Below are 24,031 nucleotides of genomic sequence, written 5' to 3' on the forward strand. Positions count from 1 at the left end.
CTTTGCCTGAATCTTTGTGTTGAGGAAATGTATATGAACACAATTTGTAAGCAATAAAAAAATTAAAAAATAAATATTATTATTTGTCATTGTTATGATTGGAAATAAGGAATCACAGACATTAATTTAAAATATATAGGTGATTTCTCTCATCTACCACATCCCTTCCCACTTACCCTTTAGTAACCACTAAACTATTGTCTGTGTCTATGAGTTTTTGTTTCTTCATTTGTTTGTCTTGTTCCTTTGTTATTTTCAGTTTTATATCCCACATATCAGTGAAATCATATGGTTCTCTACTTTTTCTGTCTGACTTATTTCGCTCAGCATAATAATCTCAAGATCCATCTATGTTGTCACCAATGGTACTATTTCATCTTTTCTAATGGCAGAATAGTATTTCATTGTGTATATATATCACAACTTCTTTATCCATTCATCTATTGAAGGATACTTTGGTTGTTTCCATGTCTTGGTCACCATAAATAAAGCTGCAATGAACATTGGAGCACATATGTCTTTATGGATAAATGTTTTCAGATTTTTTTCATAGATATGCAGGAGAGGGATTGCTGGGTAAAGGGGATCAAATACATGGTGATGGAAAGAGAACTGACTCTGGGTGGTGAACACACAATGTGATACGTAGATGATGTATTCCAGAATTGTACACCTGAAATCTATGTAACTTTACTAACAATTGTCACCCTAATAAACTTTAATTTTTAAAAAAATGTACACATATTTAGTTACAATATGTGTGTGTGTGTGTGTGTGTGTATATATATATATATATATATATATATATATACATAAATATATATGAATTCAGAGATCATAAAAGAGGAGTGGGAAATCTAAGAAAGGAGGAAGATAAAATTTCAGAAGCAGGTTCTGAAAAAGATAAGATTAAGTAGTTTGATTTTACCTCCAGGTGCCCTTTGGTAATTAACTTATCTTCTACAAAGACATGTTTCTTACAGTCTACCATCAGTTCAGTGTTGAGCTGGTCATTTGGACACAGTATATTAAATAATTACATAAGGTAATCCCTGCTCTCTAGAAGTTTACAAGACCTTTAGGAAAACAAAATTTATAGACGGGACTCCTTATATAATACCTGTCAACACACACAATAGCTGTTAATACAGGTCTACAGTAACTTATATAAAATTCCACAGTTCCTTCTACACAAGTTTCAAGAATAGAAAAGCTCTCAAAAAGGAAAGTTTTTCCATAACTTGTTTGCAAAATCTGACATGACCTGAATTCTTTTGATAGTAAACGCTACCTTTAAGTGATTTGGGGCCATTTATAAAGTTCATTTATACTGCTTCATGTTTGACATGACTCAGGGTATAGATAGAACTACAGGACTATTGATATTTTTCACCATGGGTTAGTTCCCCACATCTCACTAGTGATATTACAAAAAATATTATCTGTTCATCATGACTTTTCTAAATCTGAAAAACTCGGAATCCTAAAATAGTCTCAAAGTTTCACAAAATATATTGTGGACATGTAAAATAAAGAGACAGGTAAACACACAAAACTTTAGAGGTATAAAATTCCAAAAAACAAAATTATAATTTCCAGGAGAGGAGATAAAGAAAACTCAAGCAGTTAGCAAGGAACCTTGAAGGGTACACAAGACGGGGACACAGAATGAAACAGAGGAGATATGGATGCAGTAGAAAATATAACAGGAGCCCAGGCAGAGGCCAGGCCAGCTAGAATATGGGGGACAAGAGGAAAGGTGGTGAGGGAGAGGTGAAGTGGGGAGGACATTGGTTTGGGAGAAAAAGGAATTAAATTTCGACAAATGGGGAAAATAAAAAACAAGCACAAAGAATTGGATTTTCTTTAGTGGAAAGGTAAAGAACAAATGTAGAATTTTTAGTGACAATTATTATGAGGCCTGAATTTAAGAGAAATCGATCTGGTAATGATAGGACATGTAAATTCAAGGAGAGTAATACTCTCGGAAAAGTCTTCTGGGAAGGTTTTTGCAGGAACCAGGTATGAGGTGATGAGGAACTGGAATGAGACAGTGGAGTTGGGATTACAAAATGGCATCTGTTCTTATGTCTTTAATTTAGCTCATTCTGAAAATTGGAAAAGATTTCTAAATGTATTCACTCTACATTCTGAAATAAGTCTGAGGGATGGACACCTGAAAAGATTTGAAACTGAACAAACCCTTTCATTTACTTCATCACAGCCATCTGGATGTCTTGAATGCATAGCTGCCTCATAGTTACCTCCTGACACACAGATTTTTATACTCCAAGCCTGGTGACAAACCATGAATAAAATAAATAAATAAATAAATAAATAAATAAATAAATAAATAAACAAACAAACAAACACAACCAAAGCTCACTGTACTATTCTCAAGCAGGGTATAGATGTTTTCATTTCACTTTCAACTTAAGAGCTTGAAAGTATGCTGTTTTTCAGGTACTTCAATATTTAGTGCGCAGCCACACCAGTGTGGTTCAGATGCTAAAAAAAAAGTTAATGAAATTTTTCCTACTATCAAGAGAACAGAGGTAAGTTTTTGAAAATATTAAGTATCAAGACAAGGTCAGATGTCTTCCCTGATATCCTTGGCCAGGCCGGAAAAAATTTTAAAAAAATTAAAAAATACAACTTTTGCTTCAATTTTCAAAGGGAAACAAATAAACTCTTGCCTTCAAGTTGGAGGTGGAAATCACTTTATTTTTGAAGAGCTTCTTGTCTTGTACAAATCTAATGACTTTTTCATAGTCTCTGTAAGAATCTATAGTATGCTTTAAGGCTAGTCAAGAATTGATGTTTCAAATTATTTCATGTGACTCACAGTATAGATAGAACGCAGAAGCAAAAGTTGCTAGGTTTTCTTGGGACTGTTATAAATTTACATTAGTATAATACGTTCTGAATAAATTCAAAATATTAGTCCTATAATGGCTTCAAGTGCTAAATATCTAAGTAAGAATAATTTACTATTCAGACATATACTTTGTCCTCTCAGTGAGACTCAGAATTTGCTAGATTTAAAAACACGTGAAATAAATCTAATTAAACATCTTTTTACATATGTTTCATATTCAAACCATTTTATTAGTTCACTTCATTTGTACAAGCCATAATGCTTCTCCTATTTTTTTTTTTAATAATATATGTATGCAACAGAGAGTTGACGGTAGCAGACTTTGCCTTCATGGAGAAGTTGGACTCAGAGGGCTCATGAACTGACTGGAAATCAGAACATGGAATGCCAGTCTCCATTCTCTGGCTGACTCAGCAGGAGTGTCTGCCCGCCATTTAACTATTGTCTAAAGAATCCCACATAGCCAATGGTTTGTTTTTTCAAGGGTGTTTTACTTGGTTTAATCAATGGATTTACCACTTGATTTGCCATTTAAATGAAATGGATTTAAAATGACATAAATTTGAAAATAATTTTTAGATATGAGGAAGAAACTTTAATGAATTTAGATGCAGACTTTTTTTTTTTTTATTTCTTGGCAACAATAAGCACCAAAACATCAGCATAGTTATACATTAGAATATTCATCAACCTTTGTGAAAAATATTGCTACTTGAGTTAATAAGTTTGCTCAAGAATTGATAGTTTTTACCCAAGTAACAACCTAGAAATTAAATGTAGGTTGATATAAAAATTATATCTATTTTCTTGAATTCTTTGATATATTTAGTGGGAAAATGTTCTAATTAATGTCAGATTTTACATCACTTTTCCTTTAGTACTTTTAATATGCATCCTAATTCCACTCATCAGTCTAATTTTTAACTAAGTTTTTTTTTCTATGTCTGTTTTTGAAATCTCCATCTAAACATAAACTTCTTTAGGGAAAAGGACTTGCATTTTTTGTTTCATTTCTCACCTTAGGTTCTAGCAGAATATTCTGCTATTTGTAAATTAACATTGTAAACTGACAAACTCTAATTGGAAGTGTCCTCCGGGACCTCCAGTCCAGAAGGCTCACAGAATGTTTGGGACTTTCAGGATCGGGTTGAATAAATGCAATGGCCTACAGGCAGTAGGAACAGCTGCAGAGCAACTGAGAGAAAGCTACTAGTAGCTATTCTGATTGAGTTCCTGTGGAAGGAGGGAAGAATTACAGTAGATGCTCCATGAATACCTCTTAAGATATTTGACTAGTAGTGAATGTATAATCATCAGTTTGATAAAGATAGGGCTAAACTGATTTAAAACCAATTCTTCCCTTATGTCCTCTGAATAAAAAGTGGAGAACAGGTATGAAATAGGCAGTGCTTCTGGGAAGCTAAGAGTTAAGTCTTCTATAGACCTAAGGACATGTTACAGACTCTGTTCCACTAAATTTGACAACTATAAAAGAAAGTGGGACTCACTGGTAGAAAAGAATAAAAATGAATTCAAGACTTCCTCTTCTTTAAAGATGAAATAAAAAAAATATGTATATATATATATATATATATATATATATATATATATATATATATATCTTGAAATTGATACTGGACAAAATCCTGAACTTTAAGAAAGATGCTTTGTGATTATATAAAATTTATATTGCAAATTAGATTAAACAAAAATATGTATTAATATTTTAATACTATGTACAAAATAACTTTCGATAAAGGTTATGAAAATACAAATAAGCGAAATGTGTGGCTTGCTTTTAAAGTTGAACGCTCACATTAACATTATAGAATAATGTAACATTATACCAAGTTAAAGATACATCCCTTTACTGACATGTGACTTTTTGAATTTTCCCAGACACTAATCCTGATACAAAGGTTCAAATATACGCAGTGTATGTGAACAGTGTTCTCAGAAACACCCATACGGTATTAGAAAAGTGAAGGAAAAGAATTATAAAAGGTGTATTATTAAGCTAGTGGCCACTGTGAGGAATTTGAATTTAATTTTCGCAAGGAATTCTGGGAGATACTGAAACAGTCTTTCTGAGTCATCCTATCCAAAGGGCATGGAGCTGGGGCATGTTTATACCGACTTCCACTGATTATTTTTGGAAGGCTATGGGCATGGGTATTAACTTCCCATAACTTCTACCCGCTCATAATATGGGCAGAAAGACTCTGGAAACCAAAGAAAACTTCCAGGAAAAGAATTTCAGGTACATGTATTTGGAAGGCAGGCAGTCCCGTGTGTACAGAAATAGCATAAAAAAGAAGAAATTGGAAGGACCCCAACAACATCTATAGTGACAGTTGATCAAGGAAATTCTATAGTTTTGGTTCATCTTGACTCGGTGAGCCCTTTTGCATTATCCATTTTTACAAATGAAGGAACTCTTTCTTTAAATATTAACTCTGTGATTATCTAACCTTGAGGTTAGAAAAAAGGAAATTAGATTTCAGTCTCTCTGTAGGAGCCATCCTTCACAGCTGAATATTCTTTTCTCATTTTTCAAAAAAGTTAACTAATATTTAGTTTTATAAATCAAATCTGAGTTGTCAAAAACATATTGTAAGTCAAAATGTAAAACTGAAGTGACTCAATTAATGAAACTGGCCTCCTTAAGTAAATAACAAGCGCTTCTTCATACTTTAGTTGTAGCAACTTTAGACAAATATTGTATTATTTTCTCATGGATAAAACTTGATAGAAAAACAGTAAGAACTCTGAGACTCAGTCACAGAATGAAATTAGCACACTGGCGTTATAATCTGCAATGAGAAACAAGTCCTACCCATCTTGTTTCATGAAAGAATGGAGAAATGAGAAACTAGAGAATGGTTCAGCCTCAGAAGGCATTAATGTAGCATTCCAAAGGACAGGAATCTCAGACCACGAGTGCTTTCTACACTGGGGGCAGGGATGGTAAAATTGGAATCTGAGAAAATAGTAATTTTCCTACTTTATCCATTTTGTGCATAATCAATAAAAGAATTTCTTTTCTTGTATAATTTTGTTTTTGTTAAAGTGTATTTGCTTCTAAACCATTCAAATGTGCTAAAGAGCACAAAATGATCCATACATTTTTGAAGACTCTATAACTTCATGAATACATGGTAGAAACAGAATAGAATAGATGGAAATGGTAACTAACCAACAAACAGCAATTAGGATAAGTATAACAAATATCCCTAAAAACCTCAGTAGCTCAAAAAAGTATTTTCTTCTCATGAAAATTCCAATTCCATTGTTCCTACTTCAATGCATTTCCTATGTTGCTCTCCTCAAAATGGTGATTCTGAGATTCAGAACCCTTCCATCCTGTGACTACAAAAATGGCTGGGTCCTCCGACATTTAATTGGATGCAGACATGATAAATCAAGACAATGTGTGAAGAATTACGAGAGATGTTTCCTGCACTCAGCCTGCGTGTCACATATATCACTTCCTCTGACATTCCATTGGCTAAAACTATTCTTATGACCCCCTCTAGATGAACAGAGATTGGGAAATGGAATTCCGCGTGTATTAAAAAAAAAAAAAAACACTAAAAACATCGGTTTGGTAAATATCTAGAAATAGTCTAGTCTACTACAAGTCATTATTAATAGCCTGAAATTTGGAGACGTGTTTCTAGTATAGCATACTACAGTGTTTGATTTTGGTCTTCCCCCAGGAAATATTTTTATCAGTAAATTAGATGAAATATAGGAAGCAATAATATTTTTAAATAAACAGGAAAATATAGAAATCAAATAAATACAAAATGGAATGCTACAGCAAACATTTCAAAATCTTAAAATATTTATGTACAGCTAAAAAGAAAATGAAATTAAACAGGTATAATATATAAGATTCTGCTTTTAGGTGTATAATATGATCAACTGTACAAAAAATTAACAGGATGCCAATTTTCATTGTTTTAAAAAGGTTTTACCACAAACTAAATGTAAGTTAACAAAATAAAATATTGCTTTAAATTTTTTAAGAAATCCAAACAAACAATTTTAGTAGTAAGAATTCAAGTTTCTTCATTATAAGGATAATACTATCAATTTAGACTTTGCGGATCAGCTCATATCCACAGTAAAGCTTTGATTCAGCTTTACTAAAGTTTTAGGGAAATACTGACAAAATTAAGCCTTTTAAAAGACTGCACTGGAAGGTAAAATGTTTAGAAAATACTTCATAGGAAGAATCATAAATTAAGCGGAAATAATGGGTCTGTGAAAAAAGGCTTAGGGTGGGTGTCAGAGTGACTGTTAACATTTTCACAATGGTCACATGAATAAAAGCGTAGATACATATCTGCATAATAAAAATTATAGGGAAGCCAATATTCTCACAATTAAAAAAAATCTACAAACAAATGTTGCACAAATATTGAACAAGTACTTAAAAAATACAAATGGCTTACTATATTAACAGAAACTAAGTACACTTTATGTAAGACTTTCAGCAGAAGAAATTAGGTGAGTATAAAGGAAAATAATACATATCTTTACTTGCCTGCTCATATCATAGATGACAGGAATTTGAGCATTCTTAGCATAATATTGACCTGGTCTTTGACTAGTAGGAGTCTCTATATGCTCAATATAGTTTTTATTTAAGGATTTTGTTTTGTTTTGTTTTTTGTCACTAAATTCATTTATTAGGAACTCTAACACTAATTGAGAATTAGATCGGTCATCTGCCTCATGAGTAAATAACTCTGATAAGCAAGCGTTCTTCACCTAAAATATATACAAAGTATAAAATTCTGTCTTGAAATTTATTAATAGGGTAATTACCATGACAGCAACGCATTTTTAATAAGCATTGTAATTACCACATCAAACATTATTAAGACTTCTCAAATCCGAAGCTGATGTTTTGGGAGGATGGATGGTGGGTGAGAAAATTATGCTTAATGAGATTAACTTAAGGCATTAGTTTTCTTCCAGGGCTTGCCATGCTCCCCAAATTACCATTAGTCATTCTAGTCTTTTCCTCAACTTTCTTATCCAGAAGTCATGCTGACGGGCCCAAAATAAATAAACTCAAACAACTCATTGTCAGTAATTTTTTTAACTGTGCAGTTTATAATTCTTTCTAACACAGGCAAATTGTATTTGGGGAGTAAATTAATAACATGTCATCCTAATCTCCCACTAATTTCTCAGGTGAAAATGTAATAAATAAATGTAACAGACAAGGATAAAAAAAACCAAAAAACTACTCATTCTGAATATAATGAAATGCAGCAATCTAAGTGAAATTCAAGTGTAGGAAATATTTCAGAAATAAGAAGGCTTACAAAATGTTTAATGGATATTAGAAAAGATTTGTCTCATGTGAATAGTGCCTGCACACATGAAAAGTTATTAGGGTGATGTCTCTGAATCTAATTTCTTTGAGAATTAAAAATAAGTTTTAATCAAGCCCCAACCTTTACAGTTGTATGACCTCTATTTCCTTGTGAGCAATACAGTCATGGCTGAGAATAAGCGAAAGAATTAGGTGAACATATTCTCAGAAAATTGTTGAAATGTCCTCAAGAATCTCAAGGTAACAAATATACTTGAGCATCAGAATCTACTTTTTTAAAACAGAATATACTTGCTTCCTCCAAAGATGGATCTCGGGGTTCTTGGTGAGTGGCCACGGCTTCTTCGAGAGGGCAAAAGAAGCATTATTAGTATTAGTGTTATTCACTCCAATCAGTTCTGAAGTAGTAAAATTACAATCTCTTTATTTTATATCTTACGTAAATGGTAGATAATTATTCATGTGAACTGAAAACACGGGCAGTAAATTTCAGCACAATCTTACAGCCTGTGTTTCCAAGTAAGCTCTCATTCCTCTTCTAAATCTACCATCTCAGTCACTCTCCCCCCAAATATGGATCATTTCGTCTCTCTTCTCTGCCTTTAATCCAATTGCTCACTCATTGTGGAACACATTTGGCCTTCCCCTCTACTTATTTACACCCTATTGTGTCAAGAACTCTGAAGGGTCTGATAGTTTCCCTACTAGCAATGCTGGCTAACATGTTAGCTTGCCACAGTTCCATGGATGCTGACAGAAGATTTGAAGCCCCTGGGTCAGAGACAGAGGACTTTGTTACTCATGTGTCAGATGGAAGTATGAGTCTTATGTTTTCATAGGTTCTCATTCTCCCCCAGTTTCTGCAGGATAATGTGGGGCATCCGAGGTTAATATTATACACACAATTTGTGATATAGCTTAGGGCTCCTGATCCTAGGTAAGTCCCAATCTTAAAAAGGGTCTGCACTGGTGCAGCCATTATGGAAGGCAGTGTGGAGGTTCCTCAAAAATTACGAACAGAATTACCATATGACTCAGCAATCCCTCTCCTGGGTATCTACCCAAAAAATCTGAAAACATCTACACATAAAGACACGTGTACTCCAATGTTCATTGCAGCTTTATTACGGTGGCCAAGACATGGAAACAACCAAAATGTCCTTCGATAGATGAATGGATAAAGAAGTTGTGGTATATATACACAGTGGAATACTATTCTGCGGTAAGAAAAGATGACATAGGAACAGTTGTGACAACATGGATGGATCTTGAGAGTATAATGCTAAGCGAAATAAGTCAGAGAGAAAAAGCAGAGAATCATATGATTTCACTGATATGTGGTATATAAACCAAAAACAACAAAAGAACGAGACAAACAAATGAGAAACAAAAACTCATAAACACAGACAATAGTTTAGTGGTTACCAGAGGGTAAGGGGGTGGGGGGTGGGAGATGAGGGTAAAGGGGATCAAATATATGGTGATGGAAGGAGAACTGACTCTGGGTGGTGAACACACAATGGGATTTATAGATGATGTAATACAGAATTTTACACCTGAAATCTATGTAATTTTACTAACAATTGTCACCCCAATAAATTAAAAAAAAAAAGGGTCTGCTTCAAAGCAAATATTTTTCCCTTAGAAAGACATTATCTTTATTACCCCAGAGAAAGACATTATCTTTATTATCCCGGTCAGGAAATAAACCTGCCGTTTGCCCTGGAGGCAGACGCTGTCTCTAATAACCAAGGCTGTTTGCTGCATAAACATTCTTGAAAATGAGAGTGCAGGACAAAAAACTGTCAAGAGACATGTAGAAATGTCATGGAGAATTGTCTCTCAACTCCCGTCCTTCAAACTACAATGTTAAACCCTATTTTGTACATGATAAGAGGCCAAAATAACCTATGTTGTCTGTGTCATTTGACACATCATTCATGTTGTGTGGCATCATTTATGTTATTTATGTTCTTGCTTACTATTTATATTCCATGTAAGTGAATTATATGTTTCATTGTCTTTTTAAGTAGTTTAGCTTCAATGAAAGTACAAATTATGTAATAAATTTCTTTTAGCCTCACAAAATCTAATGAAACTACTGGAGTTGCCAAAAAAAATGTATACACATTTTAAGAGATGTTATCTATGTATTATTTTTCAAAGTTGAATTGAATTACAGTAGCAATGTGTAGTATGACATTCGCTCCAAAGATGGGATTCATCAAATGAATTCTAGCATCATCATGCCACAGGCAGGACAGTCAAAGAAAATGGCGGAAAAACAGTTGTCATTCGAGGAGTGCAAGACCATTTTGAAGTGGTATCTGAAATTCGAGAATGTTGTGGAAGTACGACGACAATGGAGATGTGATTGTGCAACAGAACCTCCAACATGTCTAACAATTGCAGGCATTCATGCTAAGTTTGAGGTACATGGTACTGTGTGTGATGTGCCCAAGGGAAGATCTGGGAGGCCTCGCACAGCAACAAGTCAAGCAGTAGTTCGCCATAATCAGAAGTGTCTGGACACTGATGGGAACTACTTTGAGCACCTCTTGTAACTGCAGAAGTCAAATAGGACTTATATTCATCTTTTGTTATGGGTATATATTGAGTATTAGAATTTTAATACAGTTTTTTTTTTTCCTTTCTTAAGATGTGTATACATTATTTTGGCACCCTCTGTATATTTTGAATAAACACTGAAATATTTACCGAATGAATAAAGAAGAGTTAAAACTTATTTTTTAAATGTTTCATCCTAAACAATGTGTAAAGAAATAGTAGTGGAGATTAACCTGAAAGAAATTTATTCTATCAAGTTTAGGAGGAAAATTAGTTAGAATGTAGCAGCAATTTTCCGTACGCTATTGCCCAGCTTTCACTTATCAGATATCTTTGCAGTCAACTTCATTTAGTGTCAGATACCAAAGATTACCAAGTCTTATGAAGAATTCAAGAAAAGTGTGAATATAAATCTAGAATCAAGTTTGAGAATTGACAACAATCTTCTGATAAAATTTGGAATTAAATTAGTTTTGACTCTTAGGAGCTTAATAACAAAGACCTCTGAGGCAAAATCTTCAAATCCATATTTTATGAATTAAAAAACTCAAATTATACATGCACAGAGTTTAGAAAGCCAAATAATTATACAAAACACAACCTCAAGTATTTACAATACCCAGAAGCAACCTTTTCTAATGCATATTTTAAGAATCGTTGGTTTTGCCTTCATATTTCTAAATGTTTAACTGCTATTTATAGATTTTTTTTTTCTTTCTTCACATGCACATTGTCTTACTGATTTCTTCTTGTTGAGAGAAGGCTTTAGCTCTCTTATATGAATCCTCTTCTATCCTCCTTCTATTTACATCACACTTTTGGTTAAGTCAAGTGATGTTATTGTTGATCATGCAAGTATCCTGCACAGTTGGACCTTGTATTTAGATTATAATTTAGATTATAATTTAGATTATATTTCATTTCATACAACTTTTTCTTAATCTTCTGTTAATAATACAAACATTTTGTTTCCTCAATTTTACATGTACTCATCCAACCATATTAAAAGCTTTCCATGAGAAGTGTACACTTCCTCTCTGAAACATCAGGTAACCCAGCAGTTTCTCATTCCTGAAGACATGCTCTTGCTTCTAGCTTCAGTCTGTCTTTGGTTGCTTTTCAGACCAAAAACACAGCTATCATCACTGTGTCTTGCTTCATTATCATCCTGGAATTTCCGTCTTTATTGTCATATACATAATCTCTTAAAAAAAAATATATATATATATATATATTTATGTATATATATACATACATACACACACACACATATATATACATATACACATATATGTATGTGTATATATATGTGTATATATGTGTATATGTATATATATCTTTTTCTTTATTGATTTAATTCCTAGTTTTGGTGGGACATATATGAAAGCATTTCACTGAGAAAGGGAACATTAGATAAAAAATTGGAAACCCTATAGGTCTAAAAATGTCTTATATCTTCTTTAATATTTGAAAAAAATGCCTATATATAAAATTTTGGTTTAAAAATAGTTTTCCTAAAGAAGTCCAAAAGCTTTACTTAATTGTCTTCTAGCTTCTTGATTTCTATTGAGAAGAACTGTGCCATTTTGATTTTAATTCTTGATATGTAGCCATTTTAGAACACAAATTGAAACACTTCAGAAACTTTTAAGATCTGCATTTTGCTCCTACTATTTTAAATTGCATGTTCATGTGTTTTGATGTAAATCTTGTTTACTCCATCATGCTAGGCACCCAGTGGGGCCTTTCTAATTGAAAACACATGCCCAAACTAGGATGAGAAAATTTCTTAATTGTTTTAAGAATAATTTCTTCAGCTCTATTTTCTCTGTTTGGAATAGTTATTCAAATGTTAAGTCAGCTGGACTAATTCTGTAATTTTCTTATCTTCTCTCTCTTGTTCCAACCCTTTGATTGTTAAATTTTGTTTGACTCCGTAAAATTTCTTCAAATTTAACTTCCATCCCTTCTATTGATTTTATATTATTATTTTTTAAATTCTAAGAGTTCTTTGACATTCTCTAAAAATTTATTGTTTGTGTTTCCCTGTTCTTGTTACATGAATGAACTTTTCTCATTTTTATTTTTCTGAGAATACTAATTTAAAATATCATTATGTTTTGTTTATATTTTAGTCCCCTGTATTATCTTTGTTTCCTGAATTTTTCTCCCCATTTTTTTCCTTGATTTCCCTCATTTTTCTCAAAAGATTGTTTCAAATATCTGGTTATCTAGTATACTCACATCTAATAATCAATTTTAAAGGAGCTTATTGGCAGCTCTGTCAATCAATAGTAGGCTTCATTGTGAGTGTATTAGTTGGGCTATTTCACCAAGGCCCCTCCTTGTCAGAAAAGGATAGTCTTTTCTCCAGAGCTCATCAGTTTTCCTGGGCGGGAATTCTGTAATTTTCTGCCTAGAAGGTATTCTTAGAACCAAATTGGAGAAAAGACGGTGATGAATATGTGAACTTTCACTTAATAACCCTGATTTAACTACAGTATGTCCCCTCTTGTTTTTGATAATTCCAAATTCCGTAGTCCAATGATTCTTTGGTTGAACATCTCTCTCACACACACACACACAAATCTAGTCTTCTGTAGGGATTACTGGGAAGCTGGCAGGAGAAAGGTGGTTATGCATTGGACTATTTGAAATGTGGAAAGGGTGTGTAACTCTTAGAGTGTTTCAACCAATTCTGATTTTAGACTCAATTGCACTCACTCTGAGAGCTAAGTGGTCTCTCCAGTTCCTGAGAGTTTTAAAAATTCTGTCCAAAGAGTATGCCTAGTTCTCTCCTCCATACTGAAAGTTTTCAGTTAACTTTCTTTACAGTGGCCATTCCCTGATCTGATTATTTTCCTTCAAAATTGTTTTTCTGTCATTTCCTCTCCCATTCTCCCTATCCTGGTTGATTATGTGTTTCGTTATTGTTGTTGTTACTTTATTTCTTTGCTGTTATTTTAGTGTGGTTTCAGGGTAAAAACATCAGAATGTATATGTTTAAAACAGCAGGTTTAAGTACAACTAATTCTACATGTTTATCTTAAACATATAGCTGTTATTTTTCAGACTCTCAGAAGCTATTCTGAGAATCTGTAAACTAGACTCTCAGAGTCTAGAATTGTAAAGAATTGTAATTGATAGCTTTTGATAAAAAGTATTTATATAAATGACTAGGTCAGATATTACAAGAAAGATTAAATCATTATGTGGTTATGAAATTTGCCTATTTATAGATATACTTTTTATTAGGAATTATACTTCATACAACTCTTGGACTGCTTTTATAATTCTTAAAAAAATGATAGGTCTTGTAAATTGAGGAACATAGTTATACTATTTCATGAATAGTAATAGAAAGCAAACTGTATTCTTGATTGAAAGAGTAAAAATAAATAAAATACATTTGGTAGCTGTTTTCTAAAAACAAAGTGGTCTAATTTTTCTATGACAAGAAATTTTAGAAAATTAAGTAGAAATAAATTTCTAATTGAGTTTAATAAATCTTCCCAAATTGATCAAAATTTTTATTTAGTGTCAGAAATATTTCAAAATATCTACCTAATAAAAATGACTCATTTTATATCTGTCAGAATTATAGCAATTCTTCTTCTGAAACTAAATTTCCTCACTCAAATAATGAGGAGTTATCACTAAATTTATTTCAGGTCAGTGGTAGTTCTAAAGTCTAGAAATTGATGATCAGAACATGGGATTGAATGACATATATATTTTCACTATAATGAAAACTCTCCAGTAGTACTGATAGCCATAAAATTAACATTTTATGGGGTACTTTTTAAGAGAGCCTATCACAAAGAATTCAAGACTAAATTCTAATATTATTTACTAGAATTTATATTAAATCCACAGTGTACTGTTTCAATTTGTTGTTGCAAATATAATCCTGACCTGCAGCTTTGTTTTGTTTTGTTTTATTCTATGCACATCTTGTATTCCAAGTTTCTTGAGATTGGTGAAACACCACTTGTAGAACCAGTTTAGAAAATGAAATAAAAATCTATATAGTGCAGGTGATGATTCTAAAATCCTGACTCCAAACAGACAAATGGGTCCTATTGTTTTAGCATTTCCTAAAATACTTAATGCAAAGGACCTGGAATAAAGTCAGTCACTTGCTTTTGGTTTATAAAAAATAAATGTCTATTGAATAAAGCAGTCCGATATCAAATCAAAATCCAAGCACCGATGAATATTAAGACTGTAATCCAATTTTAGACACCAAGGTTGCCAAATTTAAACACAGTATTGATAAGCTAGTCATCTTCTTATTAATAATGATAGAACAGGTTTAAAATTATAAAGATTCACACAGAGAAAAGATACTTAAACCTAAAAACTGTAATCTTCAATCAAGGTTATGTTTGGAACACATGGATTATTCAAACAGGCCTAGTTGTCTCTATTGTGAAGTGTTCTTATCAGTCGAAAAGTGTTGAAAAAATTACTCTCTGAAGTTTATTTATCCAAACTCTCAAGAATAGGCATAACTCTAAACATGTGTCTAGATTCCATACGGAAGATCTTCTCTGGAGTTGAAGGTAAAGGATTCAATGGAAAATTTATATTAGAGAGATATCCATGGAGTCCATAATTTAAAACATGTTATTTTCTCAAATAATATAATTTTAGACAACTTCCTAATAAATCCTGGCCACCAAAAAAGTACTGAAAATAGTATTTCATGATGGTTTGCATGGCAGTGACATTTCATTTAAACAACCTAGAACAACATGTATGTCAAGTCCAGGTTAGTGGGAAAAAACCCAAAGGAAGTCAAAGAAGAAGAAGGCAACAGAGCTAGTGCCTTCAGGCCTGGCTGCTTGAAAGGTGACATAGCCTTAACAGACTAATAGGGATTGGTAAATCCAGAAGAAGCACTGCTATCATTTCCACCAAAGTATGCAACAGGAACTAAGGCACTGAGGTCGTACTGAGTCTGAACAGCAAGAGAGCTGAACCCATAGAAAAGAGTGGGTATAATGCAGAATACTACTGAAAAGGCTTTGTAGTAAGAGGAGAGAGGAATATTTTTAAGAGTCCTTAAAAACGGCATTAAGGATGTCATTCCCTTCTTTGTATTTGGTTTTTAACCCAGAAATAATATGTTTTAAAATTATCATTATCAAACCTATTGTGGTGACAATGCATCATCTCTTATGCATAACCTTTGGGGAATGTTTTTCAGAATATTTCAGATTTAAGGAAGATAATACAGTACATATACCGTGTATTATATAACACACCCAGCAGGATCCATGGTGATACTGTGTGATCAAATACATTATTTCCTGAGCAAAATGTGACTTTTGCATACAAAGTAGGCTAAGTGAAGGGTATAAAGTTATTTCTAATTTTCTGTTTGAGTCACTTTAGGTCAGATGTTGCCATCAAACTAGTTCACATCAGGTTTTCCTGAAAAAAGTTAAAACCCAATGAAATGAAACAAAACACACCCATTCAATTTTCAGAACTTTTTAGATGTTAGAATTGTGTTTTAGAATTGAAGTTCTGTTTTTGATAACTTCATGAGCAAAACTATAATAACAAAAAACCACAGGTGCATACTCTAAGTTATATCATAGAAATATTGAATGCATTAAATTACATTTAATTTAAAATGATCTATGAACAAAAATACTCAAAATAGTATTTTTTTAAAAGTATATGTAACTGAAAATATTTGATCAGGAGTAGGAGGGCCGGGAGTTATACTGAACTTGGGAAGTGTATGGGAAGGCCAGCCTGTGAACCAAGAAGGACAGGGAGAAAGCATGGGACGCAAGTGCCCAAGTTATACCAAGAAATGCCTAAGTAACTAGAAAATGCTAGCGAGAATGGAACGTGGATTTCTTCTCTCTTACACTTTTCAGGAAGGGAGCAAGTAAGTACCTGAATGTGGAAGGTGAATCACAAATGTAGCCCTGTCATTCACTTCTGAGTCACCTGAGTAATGAAATGAGATTCAGCATAGGATCTGATAAATAGATCTTATACAATCCCAATCACTTCCCTAACTATGCAACACTTGTCCTGCATTGAAGGAAAAGGAAAGAATGAAAGATAAGTAGAAAACCAGGAACACCTCACTTGTTACTTATGCCTGCATTACATAAAGGTGAAAAAAAATTTTATTCTAATATTAAAGTTAATAAAATGTAAGTTCTCATAAAAAGACAATGGGATGATGAATAAACCTGTTCAAAAGATCAAATTGATTGTAGACACTTAATTTGCTTTTGTGGGAAGAAAGTAAGGAGACCAAGAGGATTTTAAATGTATTTGCTAATAGCAAAAGGTGGAAAAATGAGACTAAGAACAAAAAAAAATCAATACAGTACACACTTTCCACATGGTACAGCATTGCCCAAAGTACTGATTACTTTTCATAGAATTAGATCAAAAACAGACTCTACAAGTAAAGTCTTTCACAAGTAAATAGCTCCACGTATATGACGTTCATTTAAAAAAAATAGCTGAAATCACGTATGAGTAAAATTAACAAGTGAGAATATGTACAGCATGATCCTTTAACAAATATAAATGTGCATTTATATACTTACATGTAAAGATAAGAAGTACACATATTCAACACTAATAGTCATTGGTGGGATTGTCAGTAATTATTTATTGCCTTATTCATCTGGTTCTTAAATGCTCTTTAGAGAATATTTGTTATTTTATGAAAATTATGAAAATTCTAACTGAAGGCTCTCTCATCAGGAAATATATTAAATGAGCTACCATTGTATTATATATTTTTCATCCTCAGCTAAATAGAACTCTATTTTTAGGAATAAATCATAGTTTTTACCCAAAGACCAATAACAAAAAGTGTATCCCTAGTTGTAGGACAATAGAAACCAATAATAGACTTAATCATAGGTTTCTGGGAAATTTACTTACAGTACACATCCACTCTGATTGACTTTATCGCTGGGGATCCCAAGCCATTCTCTGCTTTACAGTAGTACCGGCCTCCTTGGTGTCGCTGAATATTTGTTATCCTCAAAGTCTCATTGAAGACACTTGAGTCTTGGAATCTGTCAGAGGCACTTCCTGCTGTTTTGGTCCACCTGATCTGAGCAAGCATCAACAAAGATTGTTACTTTAGGTTGGTTTTCTCAAAGAAAAATAAAAAAATCAAATCATTGGTAGAGTTTGCTTTCAGAACTCCTACCATGCCATTGCTGGCAAGTTATTAAAACATTTATACATACAATTGAATTATACAATTTTAAATGTAATGCCATCATTGTATAGTGTATGTAATTTTAATTCAATTGCATAGAATATATGAATAGCTTAATCAGAATGGAGGGCAAATGAATATAAAAAGAGTTAAGTATAAGTACAGTTGTTCCCCCTGATCTGTGCTTTCACTTTCTGCGGTTTCAGTTACCTGTGGACAACCGCAGTCTGAAATATTAAATGGAAAATTCCAGAAATAAATAATTCATAAGTGTTAAATTACATGCTGCCATTCTGAGTCACATGATGAAATCTCCCACAATCCTACTCCATCCTGACAAAGATGTGAATTATCCCTTTCTCTAGTGTATCCACACTGTATAAACGACCTCCAGTTAGTCCCTTAGTAGCCATCGCAGTTATCAGGTCAACTGCCGTGGTATCAATACTTGTGTTCAAGTAACCCTTATTTTACCTAAAACTGGCCTCAAACCTATTCATATAACTTTTATTACAGTATATGGTTATAATTGTTCTATTTTATTATTAATTATTTTTGTTAATCTCCTACTGTGCCTAAAGTTAAACTTTATCATAAGTATGTATGTATAGGAAAAAACATAGCACATGCGCTCATATATATAGGGTTTAATACTATCTGTGGTTCCAGGCATCAACTGCGGGCCTTGGAACGTATATCTGAGAATAAGGGGGGATCTCTTAAAGTACATTGGAAATATGAATCAGTTTCTCTTTTTGTTGTATATTTAAATTTTTGTTTTCCATTTCCCAAACTCTGTAAAGCACTTTTTATTTATTACTACAGGAACTACAGCTAGCCTCTCAATGTCTTTTTGGACGTGCTTCTTTATTTTATTTTAAATTTCTAGTTGATTCAAATAATTTAAGCATATTACTATAAGGGCTTATTGAGATTATGTGTAATTTTATACACCTGGTTGTTAAAAGGTTTTTTTTTAATGGCTTTGCTTTCATAAGCCCACAAATGACTTGTCTGTTTTGATAATTAAAATTCACTTTACATCAATAATTATTTCCAAAAAATGTGCAAACTTTTCCAAAGAAAACATTTCTATTACACTGCCAAAACACTTTAAATATCTAAAACATTTCATTATAAACAATACCACTCCTTTAAACACAGCTGTGTATGACAGACGTAGATTTTGCAAGCAATAAAGACTGGCATTCAACTCAAATTTTGTGTATTTTAACTTATAAAACCTGAACAAAAGCCACATGATGGTACTGGAAAGTGATACAAAACAGGAAGTAAGAAGAATTTGGTTTTATTTCCCTCATTGTCCCTGCTATATAATATATAACATATATTTGTTTGTTTTGATTTTTAGGGTGAGAAATGGCTGACAGAAATCCTCTGGTCAAACACACATGAAGAAATACGAAAAACGCAACCAAAGACTGAATCTTCAAAATTGAAATCCTACAACATTGCCATTCCCTATGCTATTTTCATATAATGTTAATTAAAATTTATGATCTAATGACTTTAAAAGTACTTTTAAAAAGTTCTCCAAATCATTGAAATGCCAGTACAAGTATAATCATATTTGCCCTTAAAAGTAAAATGAAAATATTACTTAGAGATGATAAAAATTGACAAAAATTACAAAATTAATTCACAAAATATCAAATATTTATTCAACACTTTCCCTGTGCATGGAATACACACAGAAGAGCATAATTCCTGATTTCAAGCAGTTTATAAACTAATTACTATTAAGCATACAAAAAGACAGGGTGTAACAAGGGCACTGGTTTGATAAGTATTATTTCCATGGTGAAATCTACACTTCTACTTGCATTTAATTTTCAAAATCTGTAGGTAAACAAATAAAGAAGAGAAATAAACTAAACGTTTTTGTTCTTGTGTAGAGATATGTTAATTCTCAGATAATAGATATTTCTCAGATAGAATAGCACACAATTCCAATTAAGATATAAAGTTTTCCTTGACTATCATAATAAAAAAAACACCTGATTTTGAAAACTGAATATTTCAAAAAATAAAAAGTAAGCTCAGAATAAAAAGAGATAGAGAAATAGTCTAGAGTTTTCACTTATTAAAAATGTGTTATTTAGATAGAGTGATTAAGTTGTATAGTACTGGAAATTGTTCAGGAATAGAGGAAAAAGAGAAAAAACATGCGTGAACTTGTGTGTGGGAGGGAGAGATAGAGAGAGGGAGATAGAGACAGAGAAAGAGATAGACAGACAGACAGAGAGAGACAGAGAGACAGAGAGAGAGCAAGGGAACAAGAAACAGAGAGAGAGGAAGGGGGTAGAAAAGAGAAAAAGGAGAGAGAGGCAGAGTTACTATGAGACAGACAAGCAGTTATCAAACTTTTTGGCCTTAGAACACATTTATACTCAAAATTTATTAAGGACACCAATTGCTCTGATTGCTTTTGTTTATTAGAATTATATTCACTCATAATTATAGCATTAGAAATTAAAATTGAGAACTTTTAAACTATGTATTATTAGCACATTTTAAATTATATTGATAAACTGACGACATGGTAACATTAGGAACATTTTTAGTCAGAAAACTGTATTTTCCAAAACAAAATGTAATTGAGTAAAAAGAATGAAATTGTTTTATAGTTCTGCAAATCTCATCAATATTTAGTTTAGTGGAAAAGATCTAGCTAGAGAATCATATCAGCTTTTTTCTGCATGTACTCTGCTGCAACACACTACTTTGTTTGAAATACTTTTTTTAAAAAATCTGGCCTTAGCAGATTTTTGGTTGTAAAGGGAAAATAATTTCAACAGCCTTTTCAGATAATTGTGAATAGTCTTCTTTGATATCACACTAAAACTCAAAAGTGGTAGTTTCCTAACGTTTGCTCGCAAAGTAGAATCTATAACCATATCAATGACCTTTTGGTACTCTGTTACATTAAAATCCATTGGTCTATCTGGAACTTTGTATGGATGTGTTTTACTCATACATGATTTCATAGTCATTTGGAAAATATAAATTCACTGAATTATACAGCACTTCCAAATGTTTACATATTTCATTTAATAATACAAGTCATGTTTATTAATCTCATCATCAATATCTTCAGAAAAATCTTTAAGAGTTGGAGGCCATCATGCTTATGTTGGCAGATTTTCCCAAATTCTAATTTATATCTTAAAAACGTGAATTTTATCATTAGTTACAATTATAGCTACGGTATTTTCTTTGGGATAGGAGGATCACTTGACTTATTTTTGAAAAATATTGGCCAAATACCCAAGTCTGAATAACCATAGTTTGTATAACAATCATTCTATTAAATAAAAACACTATTCTATGAAAAAAGTGGCTAATTTACCACAAAACTCAATCACAAGTCTGTTCTCTTTAGACAACCACTGTGCTTCAGTAAGCAGCACAAATGCTTTATGAAAATTTTCCATTTTGTCACTCATAATATTAAAAATGTGGTAGTCAACTTTTAAAATATTAAAGAGTTTTTTCCCCTCCATTTATTCCTCTATTTTTAAACAAATAAATACTGAAAGGAAATATTACTGAGCCATGGAAAGGCATAGCTTACTTATTGAGAGGGCTTTCCAAGTTATATGTCTAAATGATGAGAAAAGAAACTCCAGACATACTCTGATAAAAGTTGTGACTTCAAAGTCTACAAAGAAAATGTATAGGCTTCCAGAAAGAAGGACCAAACTGTAATAATGCATCAGAGCCCACTCATTTCCCAAGGTTGACACCCATTCTTTCATTGTACTTGAACTCCAAATTATTCATTGGGCAATGGCTGCCCAGGATGAAGGAAACATTTTCCAGCTATCCACTCAGTTATATTCTTGTCAGTGTGTTTCAAGCAGAAATGCCCTTGTTAGAAAGCAACACTCCACATTTTGCTCAATTCAGCACATTTCCACTGACTCCCATCTTGGACCGTAATTTATTTGGAATGAAAGTCAAGCATAGAGAAGCAATAAAACAGAAGAAATCTGAATCAGTCACCAGTGTTGTACGTACCTGATCTGAACTATTTATAGCCCTGGACTTCTACATGACAAAGAAATTAAATTCTATCTTATGGCATACATTTTGGGGAATTTCTATGACTAACACCCAAACTTAATTCAAATTGGTATGCTTGGGGAGGTACAGGAGATCAGCTTGTCTTCAGGATCCTCTACTCCAACACTGAAAGCTCAGAAACAGTAGAATTTTACCTGCAACTACTGAAAGGCAGTGGGACAGGGGATCACCTACATTCTAGTATCTGACAAGCAAGATTTCATTCGTCTTAGTGTGAAAGAAAAAATAATCACTGATATGTATGATATGTAAACATTGAGTAAGCTCAGGGTTCAAATAATTCCACTTGAAAAAAATATTTGAGACAATAGGAAGTGTGATTAAGAAATAAATCACACTGATTTAAATTAAATGTTTAATGTTTAAATTAAAAAACAAAAAGAACTTATTACAGTAAAAGACACATTACTATTAATCCCCCTCAAAATACCCCCCCACATGCTTCAAATATATTTATCCCATCATTCTTGCCACTTTCTGAAGCAGTTCTGGAAGTCCTCTTTCATGAGTGTCTTTAGTTGCACTGTCATGGCTTCCTCAATGCCCTGAATCATTTTGATTTTGGGGAAGAGCAAGAAGTCACACAGTGCCAGATACGATCCAGTGAATACGATGGATGACGACACACCGTAATGTTTTTATTTGATAGAAATTGCCATACCAGCAGCAATATGTGACATGGAGCCTTTCTGTTGTGATCAAGAAATATGTTGAATACTGCTGCCGAGTGCTATCCAATGGAAAGGCAGGGATCTTCAATACAGATAGCAGCACATTGAACCTTAGTAACAGTGCATGACAAGTTTCAATGTGTTCAGTGCAATCAGTTGGGTGTGAGACACGGTTGAGAGAATTGTTTTAAAGTGCGCTGTAAATCATCCTCTATCATGACAAAGCTCCATGTCTCATATTGCTTCTGGTATATTACAATGTCTCCCAAATAAAAACATTATGGTGTGTGCTCATCTACCTTATTCACTGGATCTACCACCATGTGACTTCTGGCTCTTCCCCAAAGTGAAAATGATTCAGGATATTGCGGCAGCCATGACAGCAAGAGGGATCAGAACCAACATATTGATCCCCTGGAAGTTGATTCAGACCACAGCAGTGCACTACCCATTTAGCTCCACAAGAGGCACACACAAAGGGCTATACAGCAGGCACCAGATCCCACTGTGGTGAATCTTGCTCAGTGGGGTAAGCCTCCTACACAGCAGCCCATAATGTGTGGACGTGGCCAAACACCACAGCCAGTCAGTCTGAGGGCCAATCCTACCAGAAGCGGCAATAGCAATCAAGGCTCAAATATAACAGGAGGGCACACACAACCCACACAAGGGACATTCCTGGAGCATCCAGTGCAGGTGAACAGGGAGATTGTGCCACTGGGCCTGACAGGGCATCTAATATATAAGGCCACCCAGCAAGACTAAAGACGTAGCAGTTCTACTTAATACTTTGAAACAAACACAGAGAAGCAGCAAAAATGAGGAAATAAAGAAATACATTCTAAATAAAAGAACAAGAGAAAAATATAGGAAAAGAACTAACAAAATGGAAGCAAACTACCAGACACAGAGTTTAAAACAATGGTTACAAGTATGCTCAAAGGACTTAGTAAGAACTTCAACAAAAAGATATTAAGCATAAAAAAGGAAATAGGTATAAAAAAGAACCAGTCAGAAATGAAGAATACAATAACTGAAATGAAGAAAGCACTAGAAGGAATCACCAGCAAACTAGATGAAGCAGAGGATTGAATCAGGTATTTGAAAGACAAGGTAGCAGACAACAAACAGAAAAAAAAAGAAAATGAGACAAAAGAATCCAAAAAAATGAGGATAGTTTAAGGTGCTTCTGAAACGATATCAAGTGTACCAATATTTGCAGCACAGGGGTACCTCAA

At 33.1% G+C, this 24,031-nt stretch overlaps 1 protein-coding gene across 1 annotated transcript in view; it reads right to left on the reverse strand.

Moving 5' to 3' along the window:
• The window catches only part of MDGA2 (MAM domain containing glycosylphosphatidylinositol anchor 2), an 806,109-nt gene that overhangs the window by 345,407 nt on the left and 436,671 nt on the right, over positions 1–24,031 (reverse strand). The window contains exon 3 of the mRNA XM_033109651.1: positions 17,730–17,904. Within this exon, the coding sequence (XP_032965542.1) occupies positions 17,730–17,904 (175 nt within the window). The remainder of the gene's footprint in view (positions 1–17,729; positions 17,905–24,031) is intronic.

The sequence above is a fragment of the Rhinolophus ferrumequinum genome, chromosome 6 (assembly GCF_004115265.2).
Source record: "Rhinolophus ferrumequinum isolate MPI-CBG mRhiFer1 chromosome 6, mRhiFer1_v1.p, whole genome shotgun sequence".
NCBI classification, from domain to species: Eukaryota; Metazoa; Chordata; class Mammalia; order Chiroptera; family Rhinolophidae; genus Rhinolophus; species Rhinolophus ferrumequinum.